Source organism: Mytilus galloprovincialis, chromosome 7 (assembly GCF_965363235.1).
Source record: "Mytilus galloprovincialis chromosome 7, xbMytGall1.hap1.1, whole genome shotgun sequence".
In the NCBI taxonomy this organism is placed as follows: Eukaryota; Metazoa; Mollusca; class Bivalvia; order Mytilida; family Mytilidae; genus Mytilus; species Mytilus galloprovincialis.
Window position 1 is genome coordinate 18,196,807 of NC_134844.1, and position 19,671 is coordinate 18,216,477.

The window sequence follows — 19,671 nt, forward strand, 5'->3', positions numbered from 1 at the left end:
ATAATGTCAAACATGCAAACATCTAAATGACATTGATTTCGTGAATGTCAACAATGTTCTCTCGCTACCGGACATCTAAGTTTACGCAAGAAGAAACCACCTACAAATGTGAAGACTGTACCTACGGAACAGACAAGAAATCAAACTTTGCTAGACATTTAACATCTTCTAGACATAGACATCTTGAAACAGATGCTGGCTTATGTACAGCAGCCACAGATCAGCCAGTTTTCCGAGTCCAGCCCCAGGTCCAGGATGACGAGTTGGCAGATCAACATGAACACGTCCAAGCAGACCAACTTTATGATGATATGTCCGAGGTTGATGAACCAACATTTCCTGAAGATGTATATGAATCTGATATAGATGAGGAAGATTTCCGTGATGAGTACCACACAGCCACACACCATGCACACGTAGACATGGTAGAATCAGATTCGGAATGGTTTCCTTTTATGTCTAAACTGCATTTTTTGTTATCAATACTATACAGCTCTAAAACCCACAGAGTGGTGAGTATTTATCCTTTTCTGAATTTTTCCAGCTCTCCATATACTTGATCAATACTGACAATCTCAAAGGCTCTTAATTTGTATATACATGTATGTGTTACAAGGGGGACCCTTGCTGAGAATGCAATATCAACTTCTTTTTAAACAAAAATTGTAAATGTATTAGATAAACCATAAGAAAGTTTATAGACAAAATAGGTGCATTTACATTTCCACATATTATGATTAATTTAAATTGATAGTTATAAAATAACCATACATTGTCTCGCAATATCAATGTTATTTGTACAAGGCTTAGAAACGGGAAGAAAGCAAGGCTGTGCCGAGCATTTCTACCCGTTTCGAGCCGAGTGCAAATAACATTGATATTTCGAGACAATGTATGGTTATTCTTTATATACTGCAACTCTTAAAACTATTCCAAATGATGTATTTTGGGTAAAAAACATCTTTTTTTTTTAAGCGGACGATGTGAAATTTTTAGTGAACCTACATGTACATATGTTTTATTGACTTCATAAATAAAACTCTACAGAAACGCATTGTCAAAGTCATAAACAAGGTGATATAGGGTCAGTGACTGTATATCACATATGAATAGATACGGTCAATGCAATTTGACTGCTGAAATAGCACAGCTGCAGTATATATACATATCTATTGTTGGGTGTCAGTTTATTTACACCAGAAATTTGTTTAATTTAATTGGATACCCTGACTTAAACATTGATCATAGAATTATGTTATACACCCTCTCATGCTAATGCTCTCGTGGTATATCTAATACTTAATTTTGCAACCCAAACCTGCAACCTTCAACCTGCATTTTAGACAATTCCTATATCACTGTCAGCCAATTAGAATATCTTTACATCCAAAATTAAATCATCTGCATTAATTTAAATTCATTATAGAAATTAAAGGGCAATTCCTAGGAACGTCTAGATTGGACTAATTATACACTTACTTCCTGTAACCCTCGACTTTTTATGCATGTACTAGTTATATTTACCACCTAGACATACATGTATTTTACGAAAACAAATTTATCATTTAAACACTTACAAGACATTTAAAAAAGAAGTCTATTTAAAACAGTATTTACAAAATTATATAAACTGTATGTATGTAAATATTTGAATACTTTATTTAATTAAGTTAAACTTTGGGTGTTGTTATTTACTTTAATTGCATGATTTTTCTTTCAGAGTGATGAAGTTATGACATTGTTTCTCTTCATTTTGAAAGAATGTGGCACTCAGAATATTCCACCACTAGCAAAAATAAAGAGCTATTTGCAAGAAAAGTTTGAAATGGGAGAAATGATTCAAAGGGTAAATTTTAAGACTGTAACTAGAAAATACATGAAGCTTTCTCAGTAACTTCTATAGAATAATATGATGTCAGTATCAAAGATATAGTAAGCTCTTTTGTTCTCATTTTAAATTGACTGTTTTGTTCTCATTTTAAATTAGCTGTAGTATGCATACATCACCGCTCAGCTTGTATCCATATCTTTTAGTTATATAAAATAAATATTCTCAACAATGTACAATTTACATTTATTGTTTAACATAATGATAAAGAAATTTGTGTATTCATTGTAGCATGAGGACGCACAGGGTAACATAAGTTGGGCAATAAAACCATCAGCCATGCTTCGACTACACCTAGCAAATCCAGATACTGCTAATAGAATATCAAGGTGAGAAATGGCTATGCTGAAAACAGCTAACTTGGTAAATGGAAAATAGTTTAAAACTCAAAATCATTTTTGTATGAAATTTGTATTGGTATACAAAAAAATAATTTAAAATCTGTGATGCAGCTTTTCAATGTAGGCCTGAGTGTTCATTAAATTTTCAAAATGATAAATCTTGTAATGATCCATTTTATGAAAAAAATTGAGTCATTAAGTCCTCAAAAAATTTGTACCATGATTTAACCTGATATTGAATATATGACAGAAAATGGATATTTCAATGCTTTTTACCTCTCCTGGCCGAAAGGCCAAGTGAGCTTTTCCCATCACTTGGCGTCCGTCGTCGTCGTTGTCCTGCGTCCGTCGTCGTTAACTTTTACAAAAATCTTCTCCTCTGAAACTACTGGGCCAAATTAAACCAAACTTGGCCACAATCATCATTGATGTATCTAGTTTAAAGTTTGTGTTTAATTACCCGGCCAACCATCCAAGATGGCCGCCATGGCTAAAAATAGAACATAGGGGTAAAATGCAGTTTTCGGCTTATAACTCAAAAACCAAAGCATTTAGAGCAAATCTGACATCGGGTAAAATTGTTTATCAGGTCAAGATCTATCTGCACTGAAATTTTCAGATAAATCAGACAACCCATTGTTGGGTTGCTGCCCCTAAATTGGTAATTTTAAGGAAATTTTACTGTTTTTGGTTATTATCTTGAATATTATTATAGATGGAGATAAACTGTTGACAGCAATAATGTTTAGCAAAGTAAGATTTACAAATAAGTCAAATGACCAAAATGGTCAATTGACACCCTAACAAGTTATTGTCCTTTACAATCAATTTTTAACAATTTTCATAAAATTTGTAAACTTTTACTAACATTTTCCACTGAAACTACACGGACAAGTTCATTATAGATAAAGATAATTGTAAGCAGCAAGAATGTTCAGTAAAGTAAGATGTACAACATCACAATCACCTAAACACAATTTTGTAATGAACTGTCTGCTTCCTTTGTTTAATTCACATATACCAAGGTGAGCGACACAGGCTCTTTAGAGCCTCTAGTTTATACGACCTCAAAATTTTTGCAGGCATATATTGGTACATGTATGTCATCAGAAGAAGGATCATTGTTTCTGGATAATAACTTTTGTATAAGTTAATAGAAATGAATAAAATTATAACACAATGTTTATATAACCACAAAAGGAAGTTTGGGAATGATTTTGGGGGTTATGGTTCTTAGGTTTTAGAAGGTTGGGATTGTGGTAGTGTAAAGCTGCGCTCTGTGGATTATATTGATAAGGGATGTGTGTATACAATTATATACCAACTATCAACAGCTATGGAAGGGGTGCAAAAATGTAGGCCTTATTTTTACAGTAATGTAGTCAACCACACTATATTTTTTTCTATGTAAGCCATAGGCATGTAGGGTTCTGTATATAGACATAACTTTCATTAAGGCTTCTTCATATCATTATAAAATTATTATTTTACATTTAGATATCCTACGGTTGAAACCAGTAGTGAAAGTGTTCACCAGGCCTCAGGCAATAAATGGAAATCCATGGAATTTCATTGGGCAATGAACAAAGAAGGACAGCAATTCATCAAAGGGGCATTTGTATCATTCAGTGTCAGAGGTCAAACTGTTTATGGGAAAATTATGCAATTCCTTGAAAATTTGTTGGTAATTGTTTGTTAAAAACTTTTGAATAAGGTGTATAATATTTCTTCCAATTTGTGTAAAAATCTAAGGGATCCTGCTAACAGGTTTAACCCGCCACATTATTTATGTATGTGTCTGTCCCAAGTCAGGAGCCTGTAATTCAGTGGTTGTCGTTTGTTTATGTGTTACACATTTGTTTTTCGTTTATTAGGCCGTTAGTTTTCTCGTTTGAATTATTTTACATCGTCTTATTGGGGCCTTTTATAGCTGACTATGCGGTATGGGCTTTGCTCATTGTTGAAGGCTGTATGTTGACTTATAGTTGTTAATGTTTGTGTCATTTTGGTCTTTTGTGGATAGTTGTCTCATTGGCAATCATACCACATCTTTTTTTTATATAAATATGGGACAACTGTGTAGCACAATATTTTTATTAAGTACTCCAATAAGTAAAAAAACAGTTTTATTTTGTATTTTATTAACATTCTTTATAAGATATATTCTCTGAGACCCAGAAAATTCCAAATTCACCTCTGTGATTTATAGGCGTTACATGTATATATGTACAAAATGTACTAGAACAAAATTTTACCTGAATGTCAAGAATGACAATAGTTTGCTAAACAGTAACAATAATTTTTCAATTCATCCAATCTATTATTTTAAATAAAGAAATAACAAATATTGATGTAATTTTATTTCTTTCAGGAGGATAGAATGTATGTCAAAGTTTCAGTTTATTTAGATAAAACACACAGAGTGTTAACAGATGAATATGTGGAGAACAAGTAAGTATTGTGTGTTAACGGATGAAATTAAGCATAAATATATAGAAATATCAATGTTATTTGTTCAAGGCTTCGAAACAGGTAGAAAACAAGGCTGTTTCGAGCTGAGTAACGATTGTACAAATAACAGATTGATATTTTGAGACAATGTATGGTCATTCTTTATATACTGCAACTCTTATAATGATGTAACTGTTATAAATGAAGTATTTAGGGTAAAAACCATCATTTATTAATTTTGAGCAGCAGATGTAAAATTACTTAGAACATCAACATAAGAACTAAGGTGATTTCAATTATGAAATTGTTGGTAACATTTTAGTTTTGATGAATCATGAATTTTTGTTTAATACTTGGTAGATACTGTTTAATAGAAAAGTTTCTCCCAGCTATGTTTGAAAATCATATATTGTTTAAAACAGAATAAAGTTTCTTTGTCCAGCGGTTATTTGAATACTTTGAATACAATTGTGTTTTCAGACCTTAAAATATGACCAAAAAACTTAATTCAAGAAAATGATACAACTGAGATTGGTTATTTTGTAACATGCCTTATTTCAAATGTTTTGATTGGTGTAACTGTTTGCTGTTTTGGAATATCAAAGATCTCCTTCCGCCAAGATGATTCGTGTAAAAAAGTAGTTTTAGCAAAAAAAAAGTTATATTAACATTTTTGAAACCCAGTAAGGTTTTGTATTTTACCTCATTTATATAACATGTCAAGAATATTAACTAGAACTAGAAGTGGAACATGTTAATGTTAGTTTCTTATTTTTCACTTGTAGTTGCTTGGTAAAGATGGACAAATATCGTACAGTATCCCTAGATGACTGTCAAACATTTGATGTGTCTAATATTAGATCATTTAAAGAAATTTTGAATGGGGAATTGAGTTATGTCTCTAATGAGGTATGTATACATATGTTTTTATCTTATCAACTTATGTCTTTAACATGATTATGTATAATTCTAATGCAATTTGGATGTAACAATTTTTTTCATTGGAGCTTAAAATACAATACAGTTATCTCCTAAATTGACAGTGGCAACTCTTCAACTACAGTACTGTTATTCCTTAATTAGATACTAATAATTTCAATGCTCATACTATTTTTTGGCTGCAAACTTGTTGTAAATGTATATTTGAAGAATATTAATTTCAAACTTAGTACATCTCCAACCACTCTTCTTTACAGTAATTTGTTGAACGTTGCTTTCATTTTGTTTATTGTTACTAAGTGTAATGTTATTACATCTCTAAGGACTCTCCATATATATTTATGCCCCACCTTTGACAGTAGAGTGGTACTATGTTTACTGGCCTGTGCTTCCATTTGTTTGTTCGTCTGTCCTTTTAAAGGTTTTGGTCAATGTAGTTTTTAAAGAAATCCAAACAACTTGAAACTTACTATTCATATATTCCTTATGATATGATCTTTCTAATTTTAATGCCAAATAAAAGTTTTTCCACAAATTTCACGGTCCACATCACTAGGTAAACTCAATTTGCGACAGTAAAATCTGATGTTTTACGAAGGCCAAGCTTAACAAACAATACAGTTATCTCCTAAATATCAACAACATATCAGTAATTGACTTATTCATACTTTTAAAAAAACAATCAATCTATAACATCATATTATACATGCTGTATATTTTATCCCAATTATTCAGGAAATCGAAGAGATTTTGCAAAGTTCAACTTTATGGAGAGGCTTGCCGGTGGTTTCTGTGCCAATAAACCTTTTCATGGATGACTTGTCCGCAAATCAGTCCAGAAGATGGTCACCTTTACATGCTGTACAAGGGCAGATTTCTGGTCTTCCACTTGAACAAAAGAACAAAGGCAAAAGTGTAATGTTTCTTGGGCTGTCAGATAAAATGTCCATGTTGGATCTTATGTCACCAATATGTAGTGACATAAAACAATGCAAGCAGTAGGTATTATTTATGCATCCATATTTTCAGAAAAAGTTTAGTTTGATTATCTGTTTGCAAACAACCTAAAAAGACACATGTACCATACAAAGGAGTAGGTTCAAATATATATTTGAAATGGCCTCTTCCATATATATATCATCCAGAGGTGTAAGTCAATGGTTGCATTGGTTTGATATGAAAAAGAATGTTATAATTATTTTATCATCTGACTGTCAGATTGCAAGCAACTCTGAAGTATCTTTCCATTTCAACTGTAAGGGACTAAAAAAGGGTTTGAAGATTGACCAATTAATTGGTTTTTTTTTGTCAACTTTTAATTAATATTGCAAACTTTATTTGTAACTATAAGTAGTTGTGATATGGTAGAGAAATAATTGTGTATGAAATTAAATATGTTTTTCTGTATATTTCAGTTTTATTAAACATTATGTCATGATTTGTCCCACCTTAAAAGTATGTTAGATAAGTAAGGATGAATTTTTGTCAATATATATTTATATATATATATTTTAACTATGTGAGTTATTCAGGTTTGGAATTGAGACATATGATGCAGCCTTAAAACAAAAGGTGATCATGATAACTGATATATCACTTATTGTAACAGACTACCAGATGATGAGTTTGGCATGTAATCACTTGGGTCCATCTGCAAACAAATTTTGTCCAAAGTGTTTTGTAAGTGTGGCTTTTAGAAAGTATTATATTAATAATGATATTTTGTACTTTGAAATTAAATCAACTACCTGAATAAAATTCTGGTTGTTTCCCATGGATTCTTTTCAGTTTAGTATATATACATTGATTTTTTACTAAAGACTATCAAAATGATATTGTCAAGATTAATGGATAATTGTGATTTTTTTTTTTGTATAAATTTATGGTGACATTTTAATTTGCAATATTTTTTTTGTATCTATGGTTAAAACCAATTATAATTCAGGCTGACGATTCAGATCCATTTAAGAAATGGGATATGAGGTCAAAAGAGGCAACATCAAGAACCATGGAGAGAATAAGGCTGCATGTGGATAGGACGACAATGCAGAGACAAACAGGAGTCAAAGAATATGACAATTGTTTATGGGATTACCTAGATACCCACAAGTAAGTTAACCCAATTATGGGTTTGAAAATTAATATGAATATAAATCAACAGAATATTTTTTTTACAGCTCTTCTATAAAAGCTTGCAAAGAAAACCTTTGATCAACATGCTTGCTGCGTTTGCTTTGATGTTTGCAAAAAATAGATAGGCAGAGTTTCAGTCTGTTTTATATAGACTGGGATTTGACAAAACAGTTTATTAATACCACCAAAATTTCATAAGAATATAACTGGCATTTGGAAAAAGTTTTCCCAAATTAATATTCTTCATTCTTGTGCAGAAAGTCAGTTTGGAAAAAAATATTTATCAATTATAAATTTTTGACAATGTCAGTACCTCATATATATTCTTAACAGCTGCAGTTAACATGTAACATCATGAGGTTATAAATTCACCAACAGAGTTCTTATGAACCACAAATATACATTTACTAGAAATATAGTGTCAATCTAAGCAAAAAAAGAAAGAAAGCTTCAGATATGTAAACATGTGATTGTCATATCCAATGAAAACAGTAGCAGGCTTCATCATAGGTTATTTTCACAAATGTATCTAGCCAATATAGAATAATTGCTAACATGGCAGACAATTTTTTCTAATGTCTTTCTAATAGAGTAATCAGGTCTACTATTTGTCTATTGAGAGACTTTATAAACAGATGTACATTGGTCAAGAAAAGCCAAAAATGATTGGTCTTTAATTAATCAAACAAACTCTAATTCATATTTTATTATGCAAATAACTTTTTCAGGGACACACCAATAGGAATTCTGCACTTCTTATACCTAGGCTTAGCAAAGCAGTTGATAAAAGTGAGTTTATAGAATGGTAAACAAATGTCAAACTGTCGGTGAAAAACCAATCTAACATTTGTATAATATTCATGCAATAACCCTTTTATTATATAGAAATTATAATATTTGGAAATAAAATTGAGCTAAGATTTTGTCGTTGATGATGTCATTAATTTTGAAGATTTATTGCACTAGTGCAATATTAAAAATTATTGCACACTAACTTTTGGTTACTTTATGTGGGAAATATCCTTCCCTGATATGAATTTTATTGAGTGACCCGATAAATTCTGGAATTAGGACAATTGCTCACTGTTTAGCTAATAGTATCATTTAAACAATTGATTAATGTCAATCAACAAATCAAAATTTACCATTCACACAAAATACATGTAATATGTTATTCTTTATAAACAGTTTTCTTTGGATTCCTTAACGGAGCATCAGAAAAATCTGCTGAAACTGCATCTTGACAGCATTGACCAGTCTAGTTTCAGTTACAGAATCCAAATCAGCTTTTTCCAATATATTGACAGCCGTCAAGGGAAAGATTACAAGCATTATGTGAGTATTTAAAAAACATAGATTGTTCAAAATCATCCTTGAAGGGTATGAAATTGATTAAAATCTGCCACATTTGTGTGCGGTCTGTAACATTCTTTTTAGCATATACTGCAGATGTTTTTGAAAAATAAGAAATGCCCTTTTTTTATATTTTAGCTTCAAATAGCAGTCCTAAATATGGAATATGCTGGATTGCCAAAGAAGTATTTGTGTGTTTTAGAAAAACTTGCAATGGTATGTCAATAACTCATATATATCATAAATACAGCTACCATTAACCAAAACAGTTCATATCTTTTGATTTCTTTTGACAAATGAAAATATATAACATATATCAGTGATAAAAATTTACTTCTTTCAGGTCAATATATCCATGTATCAGTTAAGATATAAGCTATATGTGTAATATATAATTAATTCATGTATTATATAAAATTGAGAATGAAATGGGGAATGTGTCAAAGAGACAACAACCCGACCATATAAAAAACAACAACAGAAGGTCACCAACAGGTCTTCAATGTAGCAAAAAATTCCCGCACCCGGGGGCATCCTTCAGCTGGCCCCTCAACAAATATATACTAGTTCAGTGATAATGAACACCATACTAATTTCCAAATTGTACACAAGAAACTAAAATTAAAAAAAATACAAGACTAACAAAGGCCAGAGGCTCCTGACTTGGGACAGGCGCAAATATGCGGCAGGGTTAAACATGTTTATGAGATCTCAACCCTCCCCCTATACCTCTAGCCAATGTAGAAAAGTAAATGAATAACAATACGGTAATAAATTATTGTAACATGACATCCTTAAAATGCTTTGAGTACACACCCGTGGTAAAATATAAATATATTGTTGGGGCTGTCCAGATTGTACTCACATGTCATTACCTTTTTTATGAATGAATGTTTGTACTATCTGACGTCATAATATAAGCATTTTACATGAAAATACATGCTTCTGAAACCGAAAATCATCACAATAAGGAAATGTAAATAAACAATGCTTCAATGTGTTTTATAAGCCATTTTTGTAAACATATAAGGCATTTAAGTCAAATTTATCATTGAAACTCATCCAAACCTATCTAAATATGTTATTTTTAATAGTTAAAGCATGTCACAAATTCAGTTTGCTGCTTTCTTTTATGTCAATTTAAAACTGTGTGTTTATTTATAGGAAAGGCAATAAATGCCTTCACCTATAACGGTTCAATCCAAAAATAAAAACTTATATATCCTATTAGAATCAAAATAATTCATGGGTCTTGAATATATCTAGATTTTACCACAGGTTGTCCCTTTATGCCAATATTGCTGTCGCTCAGGGTAAAAATGTTGTCATAAAGGGCCAACCCATGTGAATCACCATATATTCAAGCCCCCATGAATTATTTCTTAATTAGATTTGTTCAAGACTAGTCACAAATTAAACTATATTTTTTAAGGTAGATAGAAAACAGTTGATAGCAAAAGGCATATTGCACGGTTGTTTTTCGATTATCTGAAAACTGATATACTTTGTGACGCCATGTAAAAAAATTTGTGATATTATAAACTTAAAACTTGTCTCAGATCAATACATGATATATTGACCCTAACTGTCATCAATTGTAGAGCGACATATGTCAGAGATTAAACAATTCCCCATATATCAGATATGTTTCAAATTTGGCTTTGACTGCATTTGAAAAAAATCAATAATTTTGATTTTCAATGTTTAAAGTTATCTTTTTTTACAGATTTCAAAACATATGATTAAAAAGGAAAACACAATTAAAATAGTACAGGAATTGGATGAATATCTAAATATATTGAAACAGAATATTCCACAGCTAGGCAGAAAAAGGAAAACACACTTATGTGTACATCTGGTAAAGTTATAAGTGGTATAATTTTTCAAATAGTTACATATATTTTAAGATGTTTAAAAAGTAATTAATGTTATTACTAACAGAAATTCTAACATATGTCATTATTTTTATATGGATTCAGATTGAAACAGTATGTAACACTGTGTTTTCTGTTAATTTAAAAAAGAAGATGTAGTATAATTGCTGATAAGACAACTCTATACAGTAGAACAAATGCCATAGAAATTAACAACTATGGCTGTCAACAACGAGCAAAGCCTATTATTTCTTGTTAGCTATAACAGGATTCTATTGTTCTCTTTTCCTGTTCAACATTTGTATAACCATACATTTTGAGAATAGTGTGCATTTATTATCTTTAATTACTGATTACCAGTAAAAAGGTGACATCTATAAGTGTGATGACCAAAAATTGTAAAGTAAAATTATGAATTTGAGTTTTAATTGGTGAGCCTGCAAATTTTGTTGCAAAAAGCTCGACAAAGGGATAGTGATTCGGCAGCGGTGGCTACAGCGGCTGTGTAAGCTATCTTTTTAAAAGCTTTATATTTTAGAAGGTGGAAGACCTGGATGCTTCATACTTGGTATATAGATGCCTCATGTTAAGAAGTTTCTGTCAGTCACATGTCAAATGTCCTTGACCTCATTTTCATGGTTCAGTGACCACTTGAAAAAAAGTTCTGATTTTTTGTTATGTTGAAATCACTCTAACTATAAGTAATAGGATAATTATATGTGGTATGTGTGTACCTTGCAAGGTCCTCATGCCCGTCAGACAGTTGACCGCGACCTCATTTCATAGATCAGTGAACAAGGTTAAGTTTTGCTGGTCAAGTCCATATATCAGATACTATAAGCAATAGGGCTAGTATATTCAGTGTATGGAAGGACTGTAAGGTGTACATGTCCAACTGGCAGGTGTCATCTGACCGTGACCTCATTTTCATGGTTCAGTGGTTATAGTTAAGTTTTTGTGTTTTGGTATCAATATCATAATATCAATGATTAGTAAAGAAGGCAAGGCATTTCAGTGTGTGCACTCTTGTTAAATTATCAATAACAACTATATATATGCACTTGATTTTGGACTTATATATATTTTTGCCTCAGACATCACTGATGTGACATAAATTGCAGTAATATGAAAATATTTTATACAGCTTATTATGTAAATTAAGGAATTAATTTTAAATGAATATTGATTAAAAGAGGGCAATATTTTAAAGACTTGACCATTGCAGGCTGATGATATTGAGAGGCATGGCCATCCACTGCAATATGCTGAAGATGGGTTTGAGAAAAATCACAAATCTGTCAGGAGTAGTATTGCCCACCAAAATGGTCATGCAAGATCAAGGGACACAGCCTCACAATTTGTCAATAATGAGTTGATGGGACATGTTATTTCAGGAGGATTTATGCCAGATTCTCAAAACTGGTAATAAATGTTTTTACACTATTGGTATTTAGCGGAATTTTGTCTACAAATTACAAATGTAAATACGTCTATTGTAATCTGTCCATCTGTGACCATCTGTTAATTAAAGATAAAAAATGTACCTGATTTTTGCAATTAGTTTAATTGATTACATAGTCCTAACATTTATACTGAAGAAACATTACATATGCAGATTTATAGAAAATTGGGTTTAATACAAAGCTGCTTTTTTTCAAAATTGTTGTGTCTTCAATACAGCAAGAAAATCCTGTAACTGGAGGTGGCTCTCAGTTGGCCTAAATGAAAATGTGTACAAGTTCATTGAAAATGGATGTTATATATACTACATGTCATACATATAGACTGTGTTACTGAAACATTTTATAAATGTGAACCAAAAGTTAAGAACATAAAAGATTAAAGATTGAATCTGATTTGGGATGGGAAGGATACTTTCAATTTGAAAATTTTGTTAACATTGGCGTATTTGAAAAGAATTTTATAAAATCTAATTGGCAATAATTTTCCATGCAATAATACTGTTTTACCAAAAGGATATTATAATGAGAAATATAGATTCTTACACTGTAACAAGTGTATTACGATATTTCTCCACTCGAGACAGTTAAATTTTATTATTTAAAGCGCGAGGCTTATAGTGTCAGAATCTGTTTCTCTAATGCTTTTTATCGTTCTTTTTCAAAGATTTTCAGAAAATTGTGCTCTTTATAAGCGACGTCATCAGGCAATGTCGCCTTTTTTCATGACGTCACAATAGGAAAATTGACGTCATTATCAAATTTCGACTAATCTTTTGCCGAGAACAGATTTTTCACTAGTGAGGAGAAATATTTTTCTCACACCGGTCAGGAAATGTGAAAATAGCACAAAAATTAGAGAATATATGTTTTACACAAAAAAAATGTTTTTCTTGGTTTATTAAATAAGATGATTCCTGCATAATTAGTTAGAGGAAACTGTTAAAAATTTAGAATAATAAACAAAGTTTTAAATTTCTGGCTTTTTAGGAAATGTGCTGCTGAAAAGATAAAGCTGTTTGGAAAAAATAAGAAAATTCTGAATTTCCTAGGAATGCCTAGCAGCCAATATGAGGAAAATCTGTCTGGGTTGAAGAAAATGGTTCGAAAACCAACAGCGGTAAATTTATTTTATATAAATCTGTGTATTGCCTTTGTAAAGATAAACCAAGCGAGTCAGATAAATTCCTTCATTTCTTATATGAAAGGATGGTCATATTGATCTTTTTTTTTAAGAATTAATAGAGATCCATTCACTTAAACTTAAGTTGTTGTCAAGAAATCAATGTGTTTTTCTTATGATGGTGCAGAAGACAAAGACAACATCATACCATTAATTCCAATTAAAATTTGCAGTTGTGTAAAAATCAAAAGCCAAGTGACAAAGTCAGAAAACAAGATAAAAACACAAATATGATCAGCAGAAGAACACAAAATTAGGAAACTAAAGACTGAGCAACACAAACCCCACTAAATACAGAAGTTGATTTCAGGGACTTAAGAAGTGTACCATAAGCAGAATTTTCTACACATGCAGCACCATCTTTTTTATTATATTGTACAAACCAGGGGTTAGAATCAAAATATAAGATCAAATTTCAATGAAAAGATTTATATAAACTTGGAATTTACTTGTATTTATATTTCAGTCATTATATTTAGTGCAAATTTTAAAATTCAAATGAGTTGTCATAGATACACTTTTTTCTATGTCACTTTTAAAAGTGATAATTCAATAATTATTTTTATACTGCAATCAACTATTTTACTACACAAATGAAGCTATAGGTATAAACGTTAGCTTTATAAATCAATGACCTCAACTAACATATAAGCCCCGCCTCCTTACGGGAACTGTTGTATTTCATCAACAACCTCACTTCACGACCGTGACAACGTAAAGTTACAATGGTCAAACTTTTATGAATTTAAACTTTTATGTCTTCAAATTGGTTATTTATATATCATGTTTATCAAATGTTATTAATAAGTTCATTTTCCCTTTCTAATTTCTTAATATGTCAATTTCTTACCACCTGGACTATGCTCATAGGGAAATACCCCAAAATGGTACCCAATTCCAAACACTTTTTTTAACAATTTTTGTAACATATTTTTTTTCATTTTTTCATATTTTTTTTCGATTTCCGTATAAAAACAATATACGTATAGTGTCTTAAAATATGAAATTTATTTGTATGACGCTTAGAAACTGGAAAATGTGAAGTTTTACCGATTGTTTAAATATACTTTTACAGAATGGTGATGATTTGATGAATCATTATGAAGTACAGATTCTCCAAGCAATTATTAATTGTGGTGGACAGCCAGGTTTGCTTGGCAGCAGTAACCTTAAAATAGTGCAATTCAAGTCTTGTGTGACTAAGCAAGGGGACACTGCCAAAGTGGACAGCTTTGTATTATATCATGTGGATGAAGACGATACAGTATGTTTTTTTTTTTATAACATTTTTGGTTCTTCAAATTAAAATGACTACATTATAAGCTTGCATGATAAGTATACTTACCGTATAGCGGGTTATTTTCGCGTGTGTAGAATTTCTCAATGTTCATTGAACAAGGTATACGAAATATTTTGGCGGTTACTATTTTGGCGGATTAAAAACTTGTATTAATACCTTTGTATGTACACTTTTAATTTGGCGGAATTTATTTTGGCGAGTAAGTTCTGTCCGCGAAAAAAAGCGAAAATTTGCACCCCGCGAAAAATAACCTGCTATACGGTATTATTAAAAAAAAATCAGAAATTCCTATTAAGTCGAAATAATTATATCATGCAATGCTCTATGGTCATGTTAACATGGGTATGAATTTTTTCACATTAGAATTGACAAATATAATACATTACCAGAGGCGGATTTATACTACATGTCATACATATAGACTGTGTTACTGAAACATTTTATAAATGGAAAAAAATTTGGTTGCTTATATAGGGAATCACTGAAGCGTGACTGGAGCGGGCCCCCTCTTAGGTCAGTCAGTGGGCCCCCACTTATGAAAATTCCTGGATCCGCCTCTGCTTACTTACTTACTTACTTACTGCCCTTGAACGCCATTTGCCTACAGGTAGGGCATTGACGAAGATTTTCCACTTTTGTCTGTCGTTGGCAGTTTTCTGTAGTGTGCCCCCCCCCCAATATAATACCTACCCATGTTAAAATGAGCATAGAGCATGGCATCATAGAATAATATTGTTCTTAACCTTAACCTTCACCTAAAATGGGACAGCACAACATAAGAATAACTGTAAATATCAGTCGCAGATTGGAACACGGTTTGGTAGAAGGCCCCAGAACAACACCCTGTAAAATCATTTGATTGTATAACTAATTTAAAAATACACCATATTCTGCAGTAAAATATTTTTTTATTTCATTTTCTAGGATAAAATAGGACAGATTGAAAAGTTTGTTGAACTGTCTTGGAAAGGAAATAACCACCAGATGGTTATATTGAAGAAAGCAAAACTGGTGCCAACCCAGACAACATTCCAACATCTTACCACTGAACCTTTACTTGAAATTACACCTGTATCAAGAGTTCTTCAATCAGTTCATGTAATTCATGATTGTAAGGGTGGCAAATGTACTATAAAAGAAGGCTCAGTATCAAGCAGAGTTGAACAGGAGCAACAAAATGTGAAATGCAAATTCATCAAACACTCAAATGTTCACAACATTTTCATCATCAATAAATGTAGAATTAGTCATTCTGTGGACAAATTTGTTATATGAAAACTTTTATTAGATTTATTGCTGAATAGTTTGCTACATACCTGTTGTCAGATAAATTTGTGTTCACATTATTACTCTTCAGACCTATCAGTCTGTTAAGCTAGTGAAAATAAGTAACAAATCATTTCACATAAAAAAAAACACCAATTGATTTGAAATTTTACTTATTTTATTAAAGTTTTCCGTATCGGACCATTCAAGATACACCATTTATCATAGTGTTGCAAGTGTTTGACAGATAAGTTATTATTTTGATTATAGTTTTAACTTTCACTATTCTTAAATGCAAAAAATTTTCAGTAAAGATAGTATGAATGCAAAAGTATTTACAATTTAAACAAAATAACAAAATGAATTACAGAGTGAATGAATCAATGATAACTATAGTGAACTTCCCCCTAATATATCCCAAAAAGGATGTCTACAGAACTTGTGTGAGATTTAAGGTCATAGAAGCAGGTTTAGTTGTTTTTTCTCTTGTTTTCCTGTGAAAAACTCAATATATTCTATTCTAGTCTGGTTTAAGGTTATAACAAAATAAATTGAATTTGAGTGGGCAACAAGCCAAGTCTATTTTAGCTTAACCAACCATAGTCAAATTGGAATGTTGTGTGGGATTATGTTTCTGTCTGATTATTTTATTTTACACAAAATTATTTATTATTTCATGTGTCTTGTACAGTATAAAAGTAACAGATTATACATATACATTGTATTTTTATATACTAGATGTATAATTCATACATTATTGTTTTATGACAAAATTATTAACCGGTCATTTATGATTTTTCACATTTTGTAGTTAACTTTGATTTGGTGATTGACATTTATAAACAAAAGTTATGTTGTATTATAATACCTTACATATATTACAAACAATTATATTGGGTAACCTGAATTAATTATATGAATCAACATTTTTTATTTGTTGCAATACAATCATGTTTACTTTTACAAGCTTGAAGTTCAAATATAAGGATTGTTCGGTTTCTTTTAAAACAAATTAATAAGTTATTTTTTTTACCATTATTACATTAACCAGATCAATATTTTGCTTACAAATTAAAGGCGATCATTTCATAAACTGCTTAAATCAACCTTTATTATATATATATTTTATTTCATTTCTTATATGAAGTATTACTTATTAATTTTTTAAATAGTGTTCACAATAATGAATTGCTATGAAGATGACACTTTAACTACATTGTTCTACCTTCATACACTAAGTTTACAGACACAATATTGAACAGAATAAATTATTTTCCATCTTAACTCAGCTTTTTATATTTTTATGAACTATATGTTAGGAATTTATGGTGGTAAAAAGCACCATCATTAAAATTGGTTTGGCTCATTTAATTTTCAAGAACTTTTGACAAAAGTATTAACTTTGACTCTTTTACAAAAGTTTAAAAATTTCAAAAAAATTGAACCAACCATTTTTTTATTAGAAAAATTACACTGGTTATATAGAAGTTTGACAAACACTAATTTGATCATTAAGAAGCTTAACAACACAATGTAATTAAAACGTTCAGCTGATATTACAGAGTTATCTCCATGAAGTGTTAGGTACCACCTGAAGTGTGATTCACAGCATGACATTTTACTCTATACAAATATATCATGCTTACAAGGGGTATTTGCCAAAAATACCAGTTGAGAGGTACAAATTTCCAGAGCCGTCACCTTCTTTAAGATACATGTAGGAAAAGTGGTATTTGCAAATGAGTCTTCTTTTCACTAGAGGTCAAAGAAAAAGGTTTTAGACAACTAAAGGTCATTGCAATCAGCAAATCTCAATCATAACAGTGAGCTGAAGTTATGCAAAGCACTTCTTTTAACAGATATTCCCTTTATTACTAATAGGAATGAGTTTCTTAAAATGATATAATACCTAGAAAAAAATGTACTGTGTGATAAAATACCTTTTGTGTGATACGCTTTTAGATACTTAAAATATTTAATTCAGATAAAATGAAACATAAATTTCACAGGAGTTTTGATCCATGTTAATTTCATATGAAATTGTTCACATGAATTTAATGTGAAATTTATAACATGAATATAACGTGAAATATTTCACGTGAATTTAACATGAATATTTTCACGTGAATTTCACGTGAAAATATAACTTTTTAAATTAAATTAAGATTCCAAGGGAATAAATGATAAATATAATTCAAGGTATGGGATGTTAACAAATTTTTGATTTACAGTTAATTTTTTATAACTTAGACACCATTTATATTTTTTCACGTGAATTTCACGTGAAAATTTTACGTGAAATTCATGTGAAATAATTTCACGTGAAATTCACATGAAAATTTTATGTGAATTTCACGTGAAATCTCTTCACATGAAATTCACGTGAAAAGTTAACGTGAATTTCACGTGAAATCACTTCACGTGAAATTCACGTGAAATTCATGTGAAATTCATGTGAAATTCACGTGAAATTCACGTGAAATGAGATTCACGTGAAATTCACGTGAGCAAAATTTGGCTGTGTAAGCCAAAAACTGCATTTTACCCCTATGTTCTATTTTTAGCCATGGCGGCAAGTTTGGTTTGTTGGCCGAGTTACCGGACACATTTTTTTAACTAGATACCCCAATGATGATTATGGCTGAGTTTGGTTAAATTTGGCCCAGTAGTTTCAAAAGAGAAGATTTTTCTAAAAGATTACTAAGATTTACGAAAAATGGTTAAAAATTGACTATAAAGGGCAATAACTCCTAAAGTGGTCAACTGACCATTTTGGTCATGTTGACTTATTTGTAGATCTTTTAAGTTACTTTGCTGAACATTATTGCTTTTTACAGTTTATCTCTATCTATATTCAAGATAATAACCAAAAACAGCAAAATTTCCTTAAAATTACCATTTCAGGGGCAGCAACCCAACAACGGAATGTCCGATTCATCTGAAAATTTCAGGGCAGATAGATCTTGACCTGATGAACAATTTTACCGTTGTCAGATTAGCTCTAAATGCTTTGAGTTTTGAGTTATAAGCCAAAAACTGCATTTTACCCCTATGTTCTATTTTTAGCCATGGCGGCCATCTTGGTTGGTTGGGCGGGGCACCGTACACATTTTTAAAACTAGATACCCAATGATGATTATGGCCAAGTTTGGTTAAATTTGGCCCAGTAGTTTCAGAGGAGAAGATTTTTGTAAAAGTTAACGCAGGACGACGACGGACGACGACGACGGACGACGACGGACGCCGGACGCCAAGTGATGAGAAAAGCTCACTTGGCCTTTCGGCCAGGTGAGCTAGAAAGGAAACCAAGTCTAATCTATAGAAAAATGAATAACACCAACACTCGACAAACATGGAACAAAACGCTTAATAAAGATTTTGGAAGAGTGTCAATAAGACTGCTAATGTCATATTAAGTTCATATTGTTTTTTAATGAATTTTAATAAAAAAAATTTTTTAACTTTTATTATATATTCGTATGA

At 31.0% G+C, this 19,671-nt stretch overlaps 1 protein-coding gene across 1 annotated transcript; it reads left to right on the plus strand.

Annotated features, from left to right (window-relative positions):
* Nucleotides 1-44: 44 nt before the first annotated feature.
* Nucleotides 45-17,472, plus strand: LOC143082448 (uncharacterized). The gene is made up of 17 exons (XM_076258109.1): nucleotides 45-512; nucleotides 1,721-1,846; nucleotides 2,120-2,217; nucleotides 3,727-3,913; nucleotides 4,601-4,680; nucleotides 5,466-5,589; nucleotides 6,355-6,617; nucleotides 7,152-7,299; nucleotides 7,565-7,728; nucleotides 8,481-8,541; nucleotides 8,941-9,087; nucleotides 9,244-9,321; nucleotides 10,832-10,963; nucleotides 12,205-12,401; nucleotides 13,430-13,559; nucleotides 14,698-14,886; nucleotides 15,847-17,472. Exons 1-17 carry the CDS (start codon nucleotides 45-47, stop codon nucleotides 16,195-16,197), a joined length of 2,943 nt encoding a protein of 980 aa, XP_076114224.1. The 3' UTR covers nucleotides 16,198-17,472.
* The last annotated feature ends 2,199 nt before the right edge of the window (nucleotides 17,473-19,671 follow it).

What these genes read in the sequence shown, in the direction of transcription:
- LOC143082448 (XM_076258109.1), top strand. Translation starts at nt 45, where the DNA reads ATGTCAACAATGTTCTCTCGCTACCGGACATCTAAGTTTACGCAAGAA. An exon ending in AATTTTGTCCAAAGTGTTTT is followed by an intron (nt 7,300 to 7,564) that starts GTAAGTGTGGCT and finishes ATTATAATTCAG; the next exon opens with GCTGACGATTCAGATCCATT. An exon ending in ATGTGGATGAAGACGATACA is followed by an intron (nt 14,887 to 15,846) that starts GTATGTTTTTTT and finishes TTCATTTTCTAG; the next exon opens with GATAAAATAGGACAGATTGA.